The sequence below is a fragment of the Syngnathoides biaculeatus genome, chromosome 14 (genome assembly GCF_019802595.1).
Source record: "Syngnathoides biaculeatus isolate LvHL_M chromosome 14, ASM1980259v1, whole genome shotgun sequence".
Classification (NCBI taxonomy): Eukaryota; Metazoa; Chordata; class Actinopteri; order Syngnathiformes; family Syngnathidae; genus Syngnathoides; species Syngnathoides biaculeatus.
This window is the reverse complement of record NC_084653.1, coordinates 22,631,626-22,653,988: the sequence shown is the minus strand read 5'-3', so window position 1 is coordinate 22,653,988 and position 22,363 is coordinate 22,631,626. Positions and strand designations below refer to the sequence as shown.

General features: G+C 42.5%; 2 protein-coding genes across 5 annotated transcripts in view; both read right to left on the bottom strand.

Annotated features, from left to right (window-relative positions):
• Positions 1 to 242: 242 nt before the first annotated feature.
• On the bottom strand, positions 243 to 14,402 carry cog3 (component of oligomeric golgi complex 3). The gene is made up of 23 exons (XM_061842427.1): positions 14,123 to 14,402; positions 13,787 to 13,933; positions 13,646 to 13,707; positions 11,223 to 11,388; positions 10,997 to 11,071; positions 10,785 to 10,877; positions 10,508 to 10,633; positions 9,455 to 9,535; positions 9,338 to 9,381; positions 9,122 to 9,248; positions 8,813 to 8,904; positions 7,740 to 7,879; positions 5,940 to 6,100; positions 5,723 to 5,831; positions 5,522 to 5,649; positions 3,813 to 3,902; positions 3,026 to 3,146; positions 2,664 to 2,752; positions 2,417 to 2,551; positions 1,954 to 2,029; positions 1,706 to 1,833; positions 779 to 877; positions 243 to 634 (listed from the first exon to the last, which is right to left on the bottom strand). Exons 1-23 carry the CDS (start codon positions 14,291 to 14,293, stop codon positions 605 to 607), a joined length of 2,490 nt encoding a protein of 829 aa, XP_061698411.1. The 5' UTR covers positions 14,294 to 14,402; the 3' UTR covers positions 243 to 604.
• A 3,991-nt stretch (positions 14,403 to 18,393) lies between these two features.
• mid1 (midline 1) overlaps positions 18,394 to 22,363 on the bottom strand; it is a 45,355-nt gene continuing 41,385 nt past the window's right edge. For all 4 annotated transcript variants that reach the window (XM_061842011.1, XM_061842014.1, XM_061842013.1 and 1 more), the window contains exons 6-10: positions 22,206 to 22,333; positions 21,505 to 21,648; positions 20,068 to 20,229; positions 19,770 to 19,977; positions 18,394 to 19,640 (exon numbers count right to left, since the gene is read on the bottom strand). In XM_061842011.1, coding sequence (XP_061697995.1) covers positions 19,292 to 19,640; positions 19,770 to 19,977; positions 20,068 to 20,229; positions 21,505 to 21,648; positions 22,206 to 22,333 — 991 coding nt within the window. In that variant the 3' untranslated portion in view covers positions 18,394 to 19,291. The remainder of the gene's footprint in view (positions 19,641 to 19,769; positions 19,978 to 20,067; positions 20,230 to 21,504; positions 21,649 to 22,205; positions 22,334 to 22,363) is intronic.

Sequence of the window (22,363 nt, the reverse complement as noted above, 5' to 3'; positions counted from 1 at the left end):
AGGTACGACAACCCATTTGAGGGAATGAAAAAAATAAATCTGCGATTGTGAAAGCAGACAAACCCGTTGTGGTCTCCAAACCAATTAGAGACAGTAAACTTCAATTGTACTTCAAATAAAGAACTTTGTTGTCCAAATTGTTAATCTTTTAAAATTCAAAATTGTCTGAAAAGACCGGCTATTTATTTAATTTTTTTAAGTGAACCTGTGAAACTACAATTTTTAATGTGATATGGTTGAAAGAGAGAGAGAGAGAGAGAGAGAGAGAGAGAGAGAGAGAGAGAGAGAGAGAGAGAGAGAGAGAGAGAGAGAGAGGAAAAAAAAAAAATATATAAAAAAATCAGGTGCACCAGTGCAAAAAAAAAAGTTAGTCAAGAGCCTTGTGTTAAGTGAGATGCAGCCCGGTTCTTTTCCACCCCCGTGTTTCAAACCCAGCAAAAAAAAAAAAAAAAGGAGAGATCTTGACTCGTGCCGCATGGCTCAGCACACTGCCGACTACAACTTTGGCTCTATAGGCCCGTATCAGCTCCGAGCGCGTCTCTCGTCGCCCCCTCACAGTCCCGCGGCTCAATGTGCGACATCACAAGCAGAAGACTTCAGATCATTACTTATTCACAGACAGCAGCAGGTTAATCTGGGAAAAGAAAGAAGACTTGTTTGTGTAGCCTATTTAAGGCGGCTGCGAGTCAACCTGCTCTCAGCACAAATGAGAGTTTCGGCTGCATTATTTAAAAAGGCATCTGGCGTGGCTTCTCTTCTGTTCACAGCAGTGCGTTACCTGCTCCATTGATGGACATGCGATGATTTGGAGGTCCTCCCCGCTGTATTCCTCCTGGAGCAAAGTGTGCAGTCTCTGGAACACCTGCTGTATATTATTCTGTAAAGAAAAAAAAAAAAAAACACATCACACGAGTTGAAATATTCATAAAGACAAATGTATTAGGATGCCCAACGAGCAAACCAATAAGAATTTCATGTACAGTATAGACTGCAGATAGGGTTCCTGGACTGATCAGGCCATATATTATTCATTCGCCCATTTGCTTATTTTCATTTAAAGCCCATCGCAAATGAGGTTGGTTGAAAACCTCAAAATGATCAACGAATGAGAGATGACACTGTCCTTGTCCTGATCTGATCTGAGCCACTTTGGTTTCCTTGTGTCCTTCCAATACGGTACAAAATCCCTACGTTTCTTTGACATAGGGTCAGGTCAGATACTTTAACCTTGCTGTAGAAGCTATCGAACCCAAGTCTAAATAAAAATGGATGGCATGGATGAATGGGACAAATGGCAATGTTACTGTATGGATTTCACCTATATGCATGGTGCTTTGACACGGGTTTTAACGTCATTTAAAAAAAAAGACAAGACGTGTACCTTCCACACTGACCCTCAAACATAGTTAGCAAGGTTACGTTCGGTCATATATAATTAAAAAAAGAATATGCTCTCATTAATCAAATTATGACTCGCAGTGAACTATACACCTGAAGAGCAATGCTCCTTCATCTTTGCCAAAGTCATTACCAGCTCTTTTCACTACAGTATTTACAGCGGTGTGACTAATGTGATTAACTGAAATATGCTAATGCTCCGGCGCAGACAAATTCAAGCCGACTCGATCTCCGAATATAACACTCTTTTAAATGGCTGATGATTAAAGTTTAAAAAAGGGGGCTCCTGCTGTGTTGAGGCACACACCCGCACAGGCTTGAAAAGAATGAACTCCGTGTCTCTGTTGGCCAAGTACAAGGACATGCTCTGCAGCGTGCTCGGCAGCTTGTTCTTCATCACCCGGTAGGTTGCCATCACTAGATCGTTGATCTTTGCTGAAAGGAAAGGGGAAATAAAATAAGGGGGAAAAAATACAGACATAGCCCGGAGCAAGCTTAGTACACGTTGAGATGAGCCACAGCGAGATGACTGTGGCCTTTCCCCGAGCAACCTACCGGGTTGAGCCCACGGCTGCTTAGAGAGCGTGTATGCGGGGCCGCCCTCGATGGCCATGGTTTTCAGCGCCGCAACCTGCGTCCGTAATAAATTAACAGTTAGTGACAGCATTGGAAATAAGTACACAATTGTCTTCATCCAGTCAAACAGATTAGCGCCTGAAACAAATGCTATTTTGTTAGTCTGACAATTGAACAATTGGTGTTGTTTGCAAAAAAGAGGACAATGGAAATGAGTTGGGTGGGAGGTAAAATGGGGGGGGGGAATGGATGATTTGAAAAGGACTGTTTTGAAAGAAAACAATAGGGGAGCATCACAAGTGCACATCCCAGCTGAAAGGAAGAAATTTGTCTGCAGTGAAGTGAGAAAGGTGTCAGTCCAAATGGATTGCAATAAAGTTAAAAGCTGAAAGCTGAAGGTCAGGACGTGCCGTCTCCGCCTGAGGCTACGTCTGACGGTTACCTTGGTGAGAAACTCCTCAAGGTTCCGCGTGAAGATCTGAGTCTGCTGCTGAATGAACTGCTCGCAGCTGAACTTCAGGTGTCGGTCTACATCTTTCTTGGAGTCTATGTAGTGCTCCTTTATCTCAGGGGTTCCCTGTGGAGAAGGAAAAAAAAAAAAAAAAAAGATTTTCAAGCGCACGCTCCATGGCAGACAGTATATGGCGTGTTGAATTAAAGGACGTAAAAAAGGGGAAGTAAATAAAAACCTCCAACAGGAATTCGAGTATGGCGTTGTGACTGTTAAGGTGGAAGAATTTGGGAACAGCCTTCGGGTTCAGGATTTTGAAGGCAGCGTCTTGACAAAGGGGCACAGAGATGAGGAAAATCAGGGTGCAGCACTGCAGTGCCCTCTAGTGGCACATATCAAATATGACCTTGGATGAAGGTGGTGGGTGGGGCACACGTACCTCAGAGGCAGCAGTTAGTGTACATTAAGGTGTTGGATGACAGTGTAATTTTCAAATTAATTGTTGCCACCAGTGCATGTGAGAGGCGCAAGTTGCTTAATGAGCATGGGAATGTAATGACGGGCTTTACGGAGCTGAACACCAACGATTATTTATCTTACCTCGGGTTTTCTTCAAGTCCAGTGAAATCTCCTTGATGGCAAAATCGGTGTGAAATGGAGCAATTTGTTCACGCATGATCAGCAGGTGCTTGATCAGGAAAAGCTGCCCGTCTATTTGTGTCTGCGTGAGAAGGGCAATACAGAGACCGCTGGTGTCAAAAATTCATGCTTCCAAACCCCCCCCCCCAAAAAAAAAAAAAAAAAAAAGCATTGTCTGACTTTCCAGACAGGCAAGAACATGGAGAGTGCAGGCAGGCTTGGAGATGATAAGGAAATTCAGCTAATTAATAACTTTTGCATAATCAGAGTTGGAAAGGGATAAGACTGCGGATGGGGATTGGGGGGGGGATACGTCTGAAGCCGTTTATTGCTCAGCTTGTTATTAAATATTGGTGCATGAAAATAAGAGGCACGGGGAGGACACTCGTCATTTGAAATTGATGTTGCCGCATTAATTCTAAATGGTAGGTTGAAACGGGCCAGTCAGCATAGATATTAACAGCAAATTTGAAGGTGAGAGCGTCCCATAAATATGAGGACGCTTCAGCGAACAGTCTGCGGAGCATAATAACGCCACCATTACAATAAACTTTAAATGACATCGCAGCTGCTTGAGTTAAGTACCCCATTGCCGGGGGAAGTTCTAATGAAATAGAATTAGAAGGGAGGTCGGCGGCAGCATCCAAAAGACCGGGGCCGTTTCCAGCTGTTTTTATAATAATACAAAACTGGAGAGGGGGGGGGGGGGGTACACTAAAGTTCTCTTCAGCGAGTGAGTGAGCCAAACCTTATTCTTAAGGATGCTATCAGAAGCACTCAGCAGGGACTGGATGCAGGCAGATAAGGCTTCTTGAGATAAACCCTGGAAGACAGCTCTCTGGGAAAAAAAAAAGCAACATAATGGGAATGAGAATTAAGAAGAAAAAACAAAGATGCGGGGATATCCGATTGCGCAGATACGCAACCCTCCCGATTTCCCAGAGAGACGCTGGAGGCGGAAATCGGTACAACTCCCAACATGATGAACTTCTTAACAACTTTAAAAGAAAAAAAAAAAAAAGGCCTTTTATCATCTGCATGTTTGGGTGTGTTCTTTCAATCCACTGCGGTTGCCTTCTAATGTAAATTTTGAGTTAACACTTCTGGGAGGATGATATGCAAATAGATGAATTTAGAACTAACTTTGATTACTGATTTTGCTTCCTTGAAATATTGCGTTTGAAAGGCAGGAGCAAACCAGCGCACACAGCTGTGCTAGTGTAAAGACTTCTTTATACTCGTGCAGACGACGACGACCGGGTTGACGTCACTGCGGCTATCCCGCACGTAGTTTGCTTTTATACTCAAGAGCAACACGAGCGCAATTTTGAAAATGACTGCAGTTCTCCTCCAAGTCAGGGGGTGTCACTATGGCTGGTATTGGCTAGGTTGCCACAGGATAGTTTCCTCTGAATTATTTTGGCATTTCCGCAACAAGTAACACAGAAAAATCAATGCTAGAACAAATAGACATAGATAATCAGATGATACAATTAATTATGCTGCAACATCGATCGAGAAGGCAGCGACGTCAGTGCTGTGCGGAGTCAGGAGGAATAGTGAGTACGTCGTCACAGCATGTGATTAAAACAGACCAATCGCGTGACGTAATCTCAACAGCAATATTTTTTGTCATGTGCGTGTCAACTGACGCAGACGGGCGGCACGAGCAATATGTCGTTATGGCTTCCCCCAAATTTTCCTTTTCCTTTACCCGGTGCCCAGGTACAATGTTCGCTTGTGTGTTTCACTAACACTTTCAAATCCATCACGGCATACTTCATTCTGCACAGACATTCCATGGTGGACAATGATCAGAACTACCAACAGTACTACGTAATCTCTCTTTTAAATATGACAGTCCCCGCTACCTTTACACCTTTCACCAACTGTGCAAGGAATATGTTAGCGAACACGTAATTTAATGCTTGCTATTTGTAATCTTCATAAATCAGGCACATAATAGGGGCTAGAGACCATAAGGAAACATCCATCCATCTATTTTCTTTCACTGCTTATCCTCACGAGGGTCGTGGGAGTGCTGGAGCCTATCCCAGCTGTCAACGGGTAGAAGGCGGGGTACACCCTGAACTGGTTGCAGGGCACATGGAGAAAAACAGCCGCACTCACAATCACACCTAAGGGCAATTTAGGGTGTCCAATTAATGGTGCTTGTTTTTGGGATGTGGGCGGAAACCGGAGTTCCCGGAGAATACCCAGAGAGGCACGGGGAGAACATGCAAACTCCATACAGGCCGGTCTGGGATGGAACCTGGGACCTCAGAAATGTGAGGCCAACGCTTTCCAGCTGAGCCACCGTGCCGCCTCATAAGGAAACATATAATGATAAAGAGTACACTGTTGTATCGGTAGAAGAATGATGTTTTGAGGCATCTCTCGACCCTTCCAGGAAATCAAGAGCATCTCTGCTATTGTGTCAACAAATAGGGTACTCACATCTATACATCTGTACAGCTTGGACAGGCACACCAGCGTCCGTCTGACTGTAGGGTACCACATGCCGTGTAAATCGGCGGGCGAGACGGGTGCCTGCAGACGGCACGCCTCCGGTTTCCCGGCAAGTCCTTATATAAATGCAAAAGAAGGTCAAACACGCGACTACGATGCCAGGCGTTTAATTGATGTGTCAACACGCACCAGCGTCACTGTTTCGTCTCCCGTCCGGATCCTCCAGTTGAACGTCGGAAAAGATGGCCGCCTGGGATGTTTGCTTCATCTGCTCTTCCTTCAGACTCTGAGCGATTCTCTGGTGAGAAGGACACACGGGAGTGACGGGATGCCGCATACTTTAGAGGCATGGAGTGTTACGAGGACAATTTACAACCGGAGTGATCGCTTCCTTGTCTGGCCTCACCTCCATCATCTCCAGTTTTTCGGGATAGGCCAAATCCCCCGGGGCAGGCTTGTAGCCCGTGATGTCTGTCTGAATATAAATGTGCGTCCTGTAGACAAGTCTCTCCTGCACGTCCTCCAGCATCTGCTTGACCACGGTATCGAATGCTCCCAGCTGCCCGGCTATTTCAAAACACAAAAATAAGTACATTTAGCATTATGGCATTGTAGAAATGTAATTTATCGCAGCATTTCAATTTAAAAAAGTCAAGCTCAAATCTTAAATGGATTCATTACAGAGAAAGGTTTGGTGATTGATCATTTTTATGAAGATACATTAAAGAGCTAATTAAACCCAAAACTGTCACTCGAAATTTAAATCTACAGAAATTAGGAAGGCATTGGCCTTCTGAAGTCATTTGTGTTAAATGATTATTTTTTAACGAAATTTGAACTTTCCCAAGATTTTCATTATGTTCAATGCAGCACTATGTCCATTTGTGCTTGAATGTTCAAAACAAGTTAGTCCTCTTCAGTTCCTAGGGGTTTTATGGAAAGTACATGAATATATATTGAAAAATATACATATTTGTAGAAAAAATACATTTAAAACAGGAGAGGTTCAGTCTGATTTGGTGTGAAGCAGTGAGACAAAAAATGAAATGTGTGAGTTTGCAGTGTGCATATAAACATCTGGGTTCAATACACACACACACAAGTATGTATGCTTAAAGGGGGGAGTTTTTCTCCACCCCCACCCCTGAGAAAACACTACAGCTGAGGAAGAACAACCTGTCAGAAAGAGAGAAGACGTGAGAGACGTGGTGTCAATCATTTGGCGTGCACTCAAGACCACACCCCATAGCCTTGAAATGACATCTTTCCTTGCCCTGCAGGAACTTTGCTGATGTTACCGCAGAACAGCAATCAACCAAAAAACAAAAGGAATCCAGACACCTGCCTATGGAATTAAATATGTGCCACCAGGATTTGAAATGCCACAGAAAACCAAAAATTCGCAGTTACGCTTTCTTCATCACGTGATGTCACACACTAAGAAAGCGTTACTGCGATTGGCTGTCTGTTCGGTTCTGACCTGAAGTAACCCTGCCTGGTGGCACAGACGGTGAATTTTAGACAGCGAATTGTAGCCAGTTGAATTGTTAACATTGATAAGTTACACTGAAAAACAACTATTGAAAATGTGATCACTTTACATTTCAAAATCAAATCCTGTTTTCTGTGGCATTTCAAATTCAAATCCTGGTGGCCCATATTTACTTCCATACGCGCCAGCTCCTACTGGGCTTCACACATGCACTGCTACCGTTCTCAATTATCAGACAGGCACTGTACCTATTTTTTATTTTTTAGTCTATTTATTTATCTATTCCATTTTATTTATTTATTTATTGCATCTATTTCTTTATTTATTTAATCTATATTACTGGTTTTTTTACCTATATTTCTGTATGTTTGCTATTATTGAGTACTTTTTTTTTGTATGTCGTTTATGGCCGAGATTTTACTGCATTGAAAATGTGTCTCTGATGCATTTGGCAAAGCTTTTAAATCCTTTCAATTGGTGTATAATTACACTGAAGCATCCTCTTTGGATGACTTTGTGTGATATTGAAAATATTGAAATAATATCTCTGTCCTTTTTGAAGCGGTATTAAAACCTGGTAGAGACATTTGTGGTACTGTGTTGGCGCTCATGATCTAGATTGTGAAGGCGTGTCTAATAATGCGGTTGGTGAATCTATGACCACAACTGAGTGTGTTTGAAGAGCTTTGGAGGAGGACTGAAATCTCCACCCACTGTTATGGTGAACGTGGTCTTCCAGCATCTCAGTATTGAGGATGCCGCAGAGCTCCGACAGAGTTTCCAGGTGGATGACGTGGATGATTAGAGGGCGCAGAACGTCGTACAGCGACAAACACAACTTCTCCAGCAGCTCGCTGTGGAAGATTAAAACATCTTTTTAGCTGCTTTGTTACAACGGAACTCTGAAGTTACACTCTGTGAACTCTAAAAACATGTGTACTAAAAACATAATTGATCATGATACCTTTTTTTAAATATATTACGGCTCTAAAATGTATCCTTTTGCTAATTAGCAAATCTAAAAATAAAACAAACGTGAAACGTTACATTATGTAGTATAAGTTATGTATGTTCATCATCCATTTGGAAGTCTTTGTATCGCAGGATTATTTTGAGCTTGTGACCTATAAAATTAAGATTTTTGGTTCTTTTTTAATCTGATTTTTTTTTCCACTTGATACGGATTATCAGAGAATAAGGTGATTGACCTGAATTTCCGACCACATGACTGTAAATGTGTACAAATCTAGTTCCAGTTACTCATATTTGAAAAATGTACAGGTCTGGTCAGTCATGCCCGCAGATATAAAGTTACGGGTGTGGTCCATCAGTCATGCCCGCGGATATAAAGTTGCGGGGGTGTGTTCTGTTTGTAATTATGAGTGTACCCCTTTAAGAGCGGAGGGGGCGGTGTCAAGAAACTAAACTAGGAAGTAGAAATAGGCTGAGCAGCAGCTTGTTGTTAGAAACAGTGTGGCAGTGTGGCTGTGGTTCGCTGCGCTGGATCGGTTTTCATGTCCACTGAGAGTGTGCGACAAGTGTGCAATTGCGCAGTGGTGCAGCTTAGAGGGAACATTGGTCAAGACTACACAAAATAAGCGACGCCTTTCAATATCTATGTATTTCTTCTCTTAATATTTCCGCGCATGATTTTTCGTGTTCGACTGTGCAGATTTGTGAGTGCGATGGCGCTGAAATCACAAATCACAGTGATTGTAGTTCGATTGTATTTCAAAGCAACAGTGTTCATGCAGAAGAAATCTAGATTAAGAGGTGCCGCTACTCACTCCAGTTTGGGTGTGGTCTTGGAGAAGAAGTCATTGTAAAGCTGATGCTCATCCTGGCACACGTGAACCATGAAGGCACAGCCGCTGCGGACCTGCACACGAAGGGGGAAAAGTTTATTCGAACCACACAACGACATGGCGGATGACACAAATGTCGGTAGGTCGGGGCCATTTATCATGTGCGCCGACTCATCGACACGCCGGGAAATATGTTAGGGTTAAGGTCTCGGTGCACTCGTTTCTGATGGGAAATGCCACGCGGGTGCTTTTAGAAAGGGCAGATCTGCTTTGAGCTCGGTGGGCCCTCACCAGGGCGCAATGATCTTTGCTGTTCTGTTGGGTCAGATCTGTGATGGTGGAAGTAATGCTGGGACTAAGGAGCTGCTCTCTCTGGTCCAGGTAGCACTGGTGGATTTCATCCAACAACTGATGGTATCTGCAAGCAGAGGAGGAAGAGAGTTCATTCAGAGTATGAGACTGACATCATTTTATGGAAATATACATTTCAATACAGCGGGAACTCACTCTGGAATCTTAGCCGCCCGTTGTTCGATCTGTTCAATTAACGACTGGGAAAAAAATAAAAATAACTGAGTGCACGCGATTTAATGTGCAGTCTCATGAAACAAGTTGAATACTTACTCGAACTTTCGGAGCGGCTGCTCTAAATCTGACGTAGTAAAGTGTAAAGGCGTTGTCGGCGTTTGCCAAACCCATTGGATCCTGAGTAACAACAACAAAGCCGCTTTTAGATAATGGAAGAGCGGGAATATACAGTAAAAAAAAAATTAAAGTATTTGAACGCGCTGCTGCTTCTCTAGATCAGACAGGTTTCTGAGTTTCAGCTCCCTCCAAAGATTTTCTATTGGGTTTAGGTATGGAGACTAGCTAGGTCACACCAGGACCTTGATATGCTTCTCAGGGAGCCACTCTTTGGTTTTCCCGGCTGTGTGCTTCGGGTCATTGTCATCTTGAAAGACCTCGCCACGACCCATCTTCAATGCTCTGACTGAGGGAAAGAGGTTATTCCCCAAAATCTCACAATACACGGCGGCGGTCATCCTCTCCTTAATACAGTGCAGTCGTCCTGTCCCATGTGCAGAAAAACACCCCCAAAGCATGATGCTACCATCCCCATTCTTAACAGTAGGGATGGTATTCTGGGGATGGAACTCATCATTCGTCTTCCTCCGAACACGCTTAGTGGAATTATGACCAAAAAGTTCCATTTTGGTCTCATCTCATCATTTCTAATGATTGCTCCAACAGTGGACCTTTTTTCCACCAAGCTGCTCAGCAATTTCTCCATACCCCTTTCCAGCCGTGTGGAGTTGTACAATTTTGTCTCTGGTGTCTTTGGACAGCTCTTTGGTCTTGGCCATGTTACAAGTTTGAGTCTTACTGATTGTATGGGGTGGACAGGTGTCTTTATGCAGCTGACGATGTCACACGGGTGCATCTGACAGACAGGTGTTCAAATACTTACATGCAGGTGTATCACACAAATTAATCATACATTGTGATTTTTTTATTTTTCTTTTTTAGATTATCTCTCTCACAATGGACATGCACCTACAATGAAAATTTCAGACCCCTCCATGATTTCTAAGTGGGATAACTTGCGAATATAACAGGGTGTTCAAATACTTATTTTCTTCACTGTAGAAGCATCAGATAACTACACCAGTTTCTTACCCTTTTTGTTAAAGCGCTTGAGAGATTTTGCATTGTGTTTACAATGTGGACCTTCATGAAGTGCATGACTTTGGAGAGGCACTGCTTGAACTTGGCCAGGTAAACAGGGTAGTCTTTGAAATTTGGCTGCAAACAAAAAAACGCGCATGAGTCAATAAAATTGTCAAAAGTTACCATCATAGCGGTCACATGCAATACAATAATGAATGTCCCATTACCAGCAGGCGTGCGTTTTCCACCTAAAATTGATGAGTCGGGAATAAAAACAAGTACTTACATGTGAAGAAACGTAATCAATGCAGTCATCTAGTTTGGACAGCATCGGTATAAAGCCTTCATTGTTTACAGACAAGGTAGGAGAGTTCAGTTTCTGGAAAAACAGGAAAACGCAGGAAAAGACCATATAACTGCAGTGGGGGGAAAAAAAAACGATAAAATACATATGCTAATAATAAAACCATATTTCAAAAAGAGAAAACCAGAGCCAACCGTGTTTATGTGTTCCAGCTCATTGAAATAGGAGAGTTTCTGTTGGATGTTCTCCGCAAGGTCAACAAGCTCTGCCTGCACAGGGAAAAAAAGAAGAAGAATATAAAGATCTCAAGTAGCGAGACTAGTTAGTATTGCAGAATGTGTGGGTTGGGGAGTATTATATTACTGTTTTCCAACTTAGCAACATTATTTTCAAGAGTTAATCGTTGGTTTATGTGCTTACTTGTTCTTTTAAAAGTTGCTCACAAGCTTGGTGCAAAGTGCCCGTCTTGTTGGACACGAACAGGTACTGTTGCTGCAGGGAATCCAGCTGCTCGAGAGCCGCACTGACATCTTTCAAAATGGCATCGCATTGCTCCTGGTAGCAGTTCAGATAGTCTCGTGTTTGCCTAAAATTCAAACACAATTGCAATGGAAAGATGCTATTTACCGGTTTGCAATGTGTGTTTCGTCGTTCATCAACTTTCTAGAACGCTTGTCCTTAATACTTTGACTGGTGAGATAGACACTGGGACAGCTGGTTCTGGGCGACATGATGGGTAAACCCCAAACTGGTCACCAGGCAATTGTAGGGCAGATACACACGCACACACACATGCAAAAATATCACACTCATGGAAGATTTAAGAGCACAGGGGTCCCCTGTGCTGGCCCCGTTTTAATAGTATTTTATAATTTATGGCCCCAAAACTCCCAGATTAGGGGCCAGAGCCATCCCCCGCCATAATCTTAAAAGGTCTGCTAAAGTAAATCACGTATTTGCATTGTCTACTTCACTTTTTATGCTAAAATCTGTACTAAGATTGCAAATTGTCACCAATTTTAATCGCACTGAGATACAGCACTCTTTGTTAATAAAACCCCTTTTAAATTAAAGAATAAGTGAACAAATCATTTTGACAGACATCTAATTCTGCTTATATTGGGGTTGGACTCGATCTCCCCCATAACAAAAATAAATAATATCTAATTAATTAGAGGCTTTGGAATGAATTACTCATGATTAATCACATTTTAAAACAACCGGACTAAATAAATGACACAGATAGGAATATTGTGAACACGAGCAAAAATGCATTTCAATTTGAAACAATAGAAAACTAAAAGGAAATATGCCTGGGCCAAATGATCCATTTTAGGAGACTTTTTCTTGAAACCGGTCTGCCTTTAACTGGTTTCTGTGAGGTAGTGGCAGTAAGATCAAATGTCAGAAGGTTAGAGGACATCAATCTTATGAAAACTCTTTTTTTTTTGCACAATTTGCACAAAACCACAGTACCGAGGTTTCCATTGGGCAGTTTTTCCATCCCTCCATTTTCTGTATAGACTGTTTTTGACTGACGTCACACACTTTCTGATTTAGAACGCGGGCGCCATTTTGGTTGGTGAATTCGAGTAAACAGACCATAATTGAGCAGGAATCATTTCAGAAAGGCGTATGAAAGGGGGCGCACTGCTAAGTTGTCGGTTTCTCAAACGAAAGTTGTAAAGCGTCTTTCTTTTGACTGCCAGCTGTCGTCAAGAACCACTGTGAGAAAACGGAACCGTTATCAACTAAACAGCGACAACTGCAGCTGTCTTGTGTTAGCAGAGCCGATCTAGCAGCCGAGTCATTCCCTTACGTCCGAGCATTTTTTTTTTTGGTAAGTATTGGATACCTTTTAGAATTTCACACCTACTGAGCAAAAACTAAGTTCTGTGAAGAGGAAGTATTCTTTAGGGCCAAGGGCCTACATAATACTCAGGTGTGAATGCAATGCGTGTCTCCAAAATCTTTTATTATAATAAGTTTGCAAAAAAACGAGTTACCGCACCGCGAGCTGCTTCGGGAGTTGAGTTAAAAATGTAGCCGTGGAAGTGGAGAAAAAAATGCGGTCGTCCCGGTCAAACCTCTCTCGGTAACAAAAACGGAAATAATAATCTAAACCTCTTTCGTTGGTATAATCAACATAATTCAACACAATACTGACTGTAATAACACGGTACTTATATTTAAATTGCATTGTGCGGTACACGAACCTTAGCAGCGTGGACACACAGGTTGCTTACAATGGATAACGCTGCATGAAGAACCCAGCCATTGATGAATTGGTTGTTGGCCTCTCAACCTTTGTAATTCTTTAGTTGGTCCACGGTATAAGTGCTTGTCGAGAAGAGATAGTTGACGATGTCTGGATAGGTTACCGACGCCCACATTTGTGTGCTCCGTTTGTGTTTCTCCAAGGCACATGGGTCGATATTGTCGATCAAAGTACACTTCTTGTCGTAACGGTTTCTCGAAACATCATCTAACGAGCCCCGATAACTTTCCAAAGTCTTTTTAGCCATCATGCGTCACTTTTAACAGTCGTACGAACATTTGTGTAACTCCAAAAGCATTAGAGTGAATGGCGCGTCTGTAGAGTGAACCCATCCAACGTGGCCAGGTGCCCCCGGATGTTGGCACGTGGTCGAAAACAGTCTAATGCTTGAAATTGGACTCCCGTCAATCCTTGCAACACTGTTTCATCCAATTCCTTCATTTTAGTAGCTGAGCTCTTGCATGCGCATCAGGTTAATCAATGTACTGTACTCGTGTGCAACATATGAAGTGGGCCATAATGTAAATAAACAGTGACACACGCAGCATTAAATATAGTCTCACACCTGTATTTTGCACTCTCTTCCTGGTCCATGTTGGCTTGTAACTTTGCAAACCAGGCAAAAAACTGCAACACAAATCAGAGCGTGGTGATGCCACGTATGTTGCGACGCGTAGTGTGTTCAACTGGATATTAGCTCACTCACCTGTTGAGCAGTTTCTATCCGGTCGTTGTCCATTTCCAGCATCTGGAAGCCTTTGTGGAGGAAGTCCTCTGTTGACTGGGGCACGGGGGCGGTGAAGGAAGACTGAAGGGAGCGAGATGAGAGGCTGCCCAGATCCTCGATGGGTAACTACACAGGAACACAGTCGCAATAAGCACTCATTTGAAGTTCTTTGGGGGGGGCGGGGGGAGTTGCAAAAGTCTCCACTTGTGCAATGTATTAGTAGTAATATATAGCAATTAGACTGCCTTTAGTGCAACTGGCTGTCATGCGAAAGTGAGTTAGCTTCGACCCAAGCAGTTAGCTTTGGAAGCTCACCTCGGCGGGGATTGCGAGCGTCTCGGCGGCGGATCGTATCTCCAGCACGGAGTCCGTCTGCTTGCCCGTCAGGGGAGCCATGGCGTCCGGGCGGCGGTCCCACTGTGACAGCTTCTCTCGGGTCTCCTTATCTGTCAAGTCGAGCAGGGACTGCTGCTCAGTGGACGCCATCGTCACTACTCCGAAGCCCGCAGGGTTCTAGGCAGGACACGCCCTGCTGTAATATAATTGGCTGCAGGACACTCACTGCGGCAATGCGATTGGCTGCTGTACCCGGCAGAAGATGCCCTGCTGTTTACAGATGGGGAGCGAAGGTAGTATATGACTGGCTTTTATATGAATTCATAACCACAGGATAACTTCAACCTAGCCTAAACCCAACCATAACAATTATTTTGGAAAAAAATGTAACATATATTTGTAACGGCCATCTAGTTATAACAACGTCGCCTGCCCTCCTCCGATGCAGGAGCCAATCACGTCGCAGCGGATCGCGTCCTGCCGGGAAACTGAGTGGAATTTCGAATAACGCCACTCCGGAAGCTTAAACGTCAGCAAACGACACGAAAGTTACTTCCTGTTCCGTGCGTCAATGGGCGGGGCTTATCGCGGGTGAACCAATCACAGTTTACCCTTCGTCATCGGTAATTCGATGTCGTCATTCAATTCGAAACACAAAATATATGTGAACGGACACAAATATTATGAATTTGTAATATTACTTTACACTTCGTGGCCAAAATATTACACACACAACAATAAGGCTGGAGTTACTCAGTCATCCTACTCCAAAATCACTTCAAGGAAATTTATACACAGGAGAGCAGACCAGTGATTTCCAACCTTTATAGATCCAAGGCACATATTTTAAAATTGAAAAATCCCACGGCACAGCAAAAAAATTAAATGTCACCAAAACTGGATCGATTAATTATTTGTATGTACATCCTGACATCTAATAGAAGAAGATTTTTTTTGTTCTGTCTGTCATTGTGCCTCACTGCCATAAATAGATGAATAAAGATACATTATTTCTTGGAATAAATGGTTTTTATTTTTAGCAATTACATAAAGTTGGATAACTTCCCACGGCACAGTAATGTACCCCGGAACACTGTTTGGAGAATCACTGGTTTACAGGTTCGATTATGGGGGGGGGGGGGGGGTTCTCAAAGTTTTGGCATGTACAATTACAACTGGGCGTGTGAGCTTGATAGTTTTTTTCAGTTCTGGTAACGTGAAGGATTTTTCATTCGACTTGGGAAGCCAAAAAAGGTGAAGTGCAAAGGAAAGACATAGAACACCTTGACTAACCCATTTCCGTGACGTTAACTTTTCCCAAAATACGCTGCAAAGCACTATCATCATAACATAGCAAAAAAAAACCTCTGCATTTTTTTCCATAAAAATATCACATTTTAAGGCAATCAGTGGGATATATTTTTGGAAATAAAGACTGGCAATGGGAAAATACATGCTAAACGCATTGTTCATTTGTTGTCTCTGCGACATCCTATTTCAGACAGAAAATTTCAACTTGTTTCCTCGTATTTGAAAATCAAATTAAATTTGCAGAGTTCTGTATTATGGAATTCATCAAAAAAATTCACAGAAAATGTGTTTTCTTGCGTATTTGGGAGAATATTGACATTGCGTTTTCGCGAAAAAGCGTCGGCCTATAAAGGTGAAGCAGAGAGTGAACAGTGAACAACAACTGTTAACAAAACTTCAGAAAATAAAAAAAAACCTTTACAAACAAACTTTAACTGTGTCAAAGTAAATCTTTCGAACTTACCTGTGGAATGTTTTCTCACAGCCACGAAACTGGCGATTAACGCACAGGTCGGCACGGTTGTTTTGGGAGTATCAAGATGGCGGATGGCGACTTCAGTATTGGTGGCCGATGAGCCATCCAGTCTTGTTTTTTTTTGTTTTTTTTTTAGATCAGTGGTTTTATGTTCTGCTCACTACATTTGGGTGTAACCTATCTGAACTATTTTAAAATCTGGAAATTCCTTGGATGAAGTCCAAATATTTTGGAATTCAGGTGGGGTTACGCTGGACAAATAGTGTAAAAGGATATGACATGAATGAAATATGAAAACACACACACACACCCTATAATCCTTCATTTCTTGTTCTACACGTAAGCATGTCAGTTCAGAATCAATTAAAGGAAGACAATTTCTTTTTAAAATCTTCCTTCATTGCAATTATTCCAAACTCATTTATATTTAGTCAATGTTTGCCTCTAACTGATTTCATCTTTCTGACAACAAAGCCGAGGACAAAAATTGCATTAAACAAAACAAAAAAAAACAAATTGAACTCTAAGAGAAATACAAACAAGTGAAGTCTTGAGGTGTATTTTGTTGAAAGATTTTCTGCTGTTTGCGTGTGCAAACTATTTTCATTTTGAATACGCAGCACATTAATTACTGCCGATTCTATGTATCACAGGAAACTGTGAAAGAAAAGCAACATCAGTGGGAAACACATTTCTCCTTTTTTTAATCATAATTTAATATATTTTTCCGTCATGTGGGGTTTCATTTTTATATGCTTTTACACAAAGGCGTAGTCGACAAATGCCGTCATTTAAGGTGGAAGTTCATCATGCGCGCACAGAAAAAAATGCAATAACTGCAACAAAAATGTGGGTAGCGTTTTGATAATTGATGGACAATGTAGCAAAAGCGTGTTGGTGGGCAGCTCGTAAGGGACGGCCGGGGGTCTCGTGGAGGGGTCACGTGGAGTTCAGAGTGAAAAAGACGTGTCAGAGCACATCACGTCAAGTTGCGCGCACACACGCTTTTTTTTAAAATTCCCTCGCCGCTTTTGACTATAATGTGATGAATGTTTGCTCAAGCTTCAGTCAGAGATGATGTCTTAACGAGCGCGAGAGGGAAATATGGATCCATCATAATAATGAGCGTATATCTCAGCAGTGCTCAGCTCGGGAAACAAAGGATTAGCGATGGAATGGTATTTCCTTTTCTTTGTCTTTTATCAGCATCAGTGCGGTAAACATAAAAGTTAGAACATGACAAACACACAGACGCATAACTTAGTCGGAATCATATTCACATTAAAAGGATGTTTAATTTTCATTAGGTGGCAGACCCCGGCAGACCAGTTCCGATACATCCTTGCTAGTTGTCAAAGCTTGAAGTTGATTTTATTTGTAGTAAAGTTAGCGAGGCATTCGTGCTTATTTCATTTGTCGTTCAAGTGTTTAAAGACCCTGTAAAGGAAAATCATAATCATTTCAAAATGCAGTATACGTTTGAAGATAATTGCAGAAAATGCGTAAAGACTCAGAACTACATTGTACTGAATTGTGGCGGTTTTTGTGTTACACTGGTGTGTCGGTGAAGAGTAATAAAAATGTCACTTTACGCATTGGCTGTAATAAATGAGGGACAGGTTAATCCCGTTATATTCTATAGAGCTCGTGCACGTGATGCCACCATTTTCACGGCGCCATATTGCTGGTCAAAAAGAGCTGCTTGACAGTGTGGGGGACATTGGACCGGAGCAGAATATACACAATGCCCAAGACTTTTTGTGCTGTTGGTTGTTACACAGATGAGACAGATATTCAAAGAGATCATTCTATGGAATACCATCTGAAAAGACCATAAAAAAAAAAATCGATGGATTTTGGCAATTAAAGGTGATGGATGATGCCCAACCAAATACACATGACTGTGTAGCGATCACTGAATTTCAGGTAGGAATTATTCTTCTCAATCTCAAATTCCCAAGAAGGATTTATAATGCCAAGTTGGCTCATTTGAGAACAATGCATTTGAAAAAAAAAAACAAAAAAACAACACAATCGTCTCCAACGTACATGGAAGCGTGTTGCGGCCACACATTAAACTTCGGTAAATCTCTCCCCGACAGATGTTTTTTTTTCCCTTTTTTTTTTAACATGCTTTGTTCTCAAATTAGTCCAATACGTATTTTAAAAAAGAAAATAAACCGTCGGTCACACAGAGCTTTACCGAAGTTCAACGTGTGGCCATGACGCGTTTCCGTGTACGGGGGATGAAGCCTATCACAGCAGTTTATTTTCTTTTTTTAATTATGCATTGGACTCTTTTGAGAATAAGGCATTTTTTTAAAAGATCTGTCATGGGGAGGTTTACCAAAGTGGCAAACTTTGAGCTGACTTGTCGTTTTTTTTTTTTTTATTCTCAATCATAGTTAATGAATGTGAGTTTGTGTAAAACCAGGCATCATTTATTTAAATATTGGTATTTGTAAAATAAAAAATCTGAGTGGCTCTATCGGTACGTGGAATTTATTCTTGATTGAGAACAGACCCAACAACGAAGTATTTGTATGCGTCTAGACTTTTCTACGCTTTCAAACTCTTCCATGTAAATCGCGACGACTTACTTGCCAGATCCATGTGTAGATCCAGTTCTCCAAGACCAGCGGCAGCGGGTTAAAATTCCAATTTATCGGCGAAAACATCGACTTCGCTGTTTCCACGTACCTTCGTTTATTATCACCTTCTAAATGTTTAACGGTATCAAACAAAAATCTGGGCATCGTGCTATAAGACATATTTTCGTGCCGTCTCCAACCGACTTAGCATTGAAGAATGCTTTGGTAGACCATCAACAGGGCCAGTCACATGACTTTGGTGACATAGGTGCACGAGCTCTATCGGAAAAACTAACAATAATGAAGGAAAATATTTTGTACGGATGGCGTAGAAATGCATTTTATTGTCTCTTTATGTCCTCTCAAAGTGCTAAAAAGTTTGACAACCAACATAAGGTATTAAAATAGACATTTATCACACTGCCTCCTCACAATGACAAAAAAAAATAAACATTTTTACATCACATGTAAAGATTAACATATTAAGCTTAATTAAGAAAAGAAATGCAACTTATTTAAAATATTTTAGCAATTTAAAACAGTCTGTATACCCTTTTCAGACGAACCAACAGAATAACGTACAGACGTCGAAAGTTAAAATGCTCGCAAATAATTGCCATCCGTCCATTTTCCATGACGCTTATCCTCACAGGGGTCACGGGAGAGCTGCTCAGAAATGCAAATTGTTAAAAGGTGAAAAGGTTTGATGAGGAATAAACTCACGGTTCTTTTATTGTGTCTAAAATCAAGTCCACACAAACGTCCCGCGTGTCAGTTGCCGGACTCGCTGCCCTCCAAATGGTCTGGGATGGGCAGTCCGGTGAGGATGGTAATGCATCGGTTCCACACGTTGAACACGGGGCAGACGGGCTGCGCGAAGGCGACGTCGAACGTGTGCAGGTGCTGAGAGCCCACGGCGTCGTAGAACGACAGGAAGCCCGAGTCGTAGTCCAGCAGCACGCCGAGTCGCCGCAGGTGGGGCGAGGGCTCCAAGGGGGTCTCCTTGCTGTTGTGACGCGCCACCCACGAGTTGTTACAGCGGGACAGCACCCAGGAGGCCGAGTTCTTGCCCACCCACTCGTGCTTCGGGGCCGACTTGTAAGCGATACCTACCGCAAACCTCCATAATAGGAGAGAAAAGAAAAAGAATGACCGCATGAGAAACTGGAATAGCGCTTTGGCCGCTTGTGTCGATAGTATGAAAATTTCATGTTTTTCCCCCAATGGAGAGCGAGCCCAGAGTATTCACCACGTGCTTCCCCCGATGAGCGCCTCCCAGTAATGGCGGCCGCTGTCGATGTAGGCGTTCCCCGTGACGCCGTAGCTGCTGGTGCCGCCGAAGCGGTCCTGGCCGTGGCTCTTCTTGGAGGACGTCTCGTCCCTCTCCACCGTCAGGTTGTCGTGGGACACCCGCAACTTCCGGTGAGCGGACTTCGGGTCCAGCTTGAATGGCTGACCTTGAGAAAAACAAAACAAACAAACAAAACAGAGCCATCGCTTGACGAGATCTGACGATGTGTTTCTGTGGAAATTGAAAAGCGACTGACTGTTGGTCTTGAGCTTTCCCGGTTCGCTACTCCGGTTTCCGGCCTGGTTGATGGCTTTGACGATGAAGACGTACTTGGTGCCGCACTGCAGCCCGTGCACCGTGTAATGATTTTGCTTGATGTTCGGCACGATCATCCAGCTGTCGGCCGAATTGCACAAACCTGTACAACAGCAGAAGACAGAAGGCGCTTTGGCAAAAAAAATCCTGTCATAGCTTAATTCCCGGAAAAATCCTGGGCAGATTTTCCCGACTAAACAACGTCGGTCTCTCACGAATGCACGCAGTTGGAGACGTTGAATGAATATAATTTGTTTTTAAGGTTTAGTTGCTTTTTGTAGCAACCAAGAGAACACTGACAACAACATAAACAAAAGCACCGATGTGCACTGCTGACACTAACAACATGGCTGTGAAGCGAGTGGAGCTAGTTAGCTCCAAAAGCACAATCAGCGTTGTTTTGAAAAATCCATCCATCTATCTTCTCAGCCGCTTATCCTCACAAGGGTCGCGGGGAGTGCTGGAGACTATCCCAGCTGTCAACGGGCAGGAGGCGGGGTACACCCTGAACTGGTCGCCAGCCAATCGCAGGGCACATAGAGACCAATAGTCGCACTCACAATCACACCGAGGGGCAATTTACAGTGTCCAATTAATGTTGCATGTTTTTGGGATGTGGGAGGAAACCGGCGTCCCCGGAGAAAACCCACGCAAGCACAGAGAGATCATGCAAACTCCGCACAGGGAGGGCTGGGATTGAACCCGGGTCTTCAGAACTGTGAGGCCAACGCTTTACCAGCGTCATTATCAAAATGGCGCTTTATTTATTTATTCATTTATTCATTTATTTACTGATTTATTTTGTTGTTGTTGCTATAAGCAAAGGGTAAAATAGGCAATAGCATTTTTGTGATTTTTTTTTCTTCTTCTAAGGATTATATCATCCAAACCTGGAACATATGAAATGAGATCATAGCCATTAAATACCAGATTTTTTTTTTCTTGATAAAAAAAAATAAAGTTTTGGTCAAGGTGTTCATTTGTTCAAAATTATGACATGCAAGGATACATGAGCGCAGTGGTTCCGCTTGCAAATTTTCAGGGCCCCCAGGGAGCATGCCCCCCAGTTTGAAAACCACTGCATTAGAGTATGGCTGTTATTTGAGGAAATATTTAATGATCATTTATTTTCTCATTTTCTCTGGTAAATTCTATTAGTTACACTGTTTGCTCCTTGGAGGATGCAGCGGCATGTAGTGAATGAAAAATATATGAAAAAAATACAACCGACTGTATATTGTCAATAAGGACAGGGTAACCGTAATCCTGCTAACTAACAAAAAATATTCGATCTGTAAAACACCAGATAACGGGAAATCCCACAACACAAAGTCCAAAGGTGTACGTTTAGTAATTAATAACAAAAAAAAAAACTTACTGACGACGTTGGTGTGGCTGGTGAAGATGGCGTACTGGAGTTCGTAGGACAAGACGGTGAACTCGTCGTCTGACGTCCAGTGAACCGTGATGGTGTCGTACGAAGCCGTGCATAATTCCTCGCGGATTACCGGTGGATTTGGCGCTGTGGCAAGGGAGGAGAAAAAAAAACCCCAAACAAAACAAAAACAACAACTGTTGTTCAGAGATTATCATCAAAGGCTCGGCTCTCCGAGAGGGTAAAAATAAACAAAAAAAAAAAAACCCAAAAACAATTTGTTGCAGGGATTAGCGAGCTCTTATTAGCATCAGGTCTTTGTGATTTAACATGTGTAATTCAGAGGCAGTCGCAACCCCACCAGGGAAATTCACACAGACACAAACATGCTTGGTTTCGCACCCGTAACCTTTTCTGAGATGTTCAGCGCTTGGAAAAGTGAGAAGTCTGAACATGAGACTCGAAGTGGATGGTTATAAAATGCGATGAATCTGTAATTCACCAACTTCTCCATTAGGTAGCGCAAATACGTCCAATCGTGCTGTGAGCTGCTAGAAAATGAAAATTGAGCAAGACAGAATTTTTTTTTAAATATTATACCCTTATGAAGACACACACGATGGTAAAACCTAAAATATTAAAAAGAAATTCCTGCAAAAACCCCAATTCCACATAAAAGCAAATAAAAAGTAAAAAGCACTCACCTGTGAGATAATCCAAGCTTTCTAACATCTTCTTCTCCCTCGTGAAGTCCAGAGCAAAAGTATCAAAGGTGTCGTTCAGGTTTATTTCCGGTAGCAAGATCTGAGAGGATGCGGTTGCCATGGAGACCCTGCGGTAGTTCAAAGAACGCACGATAAGG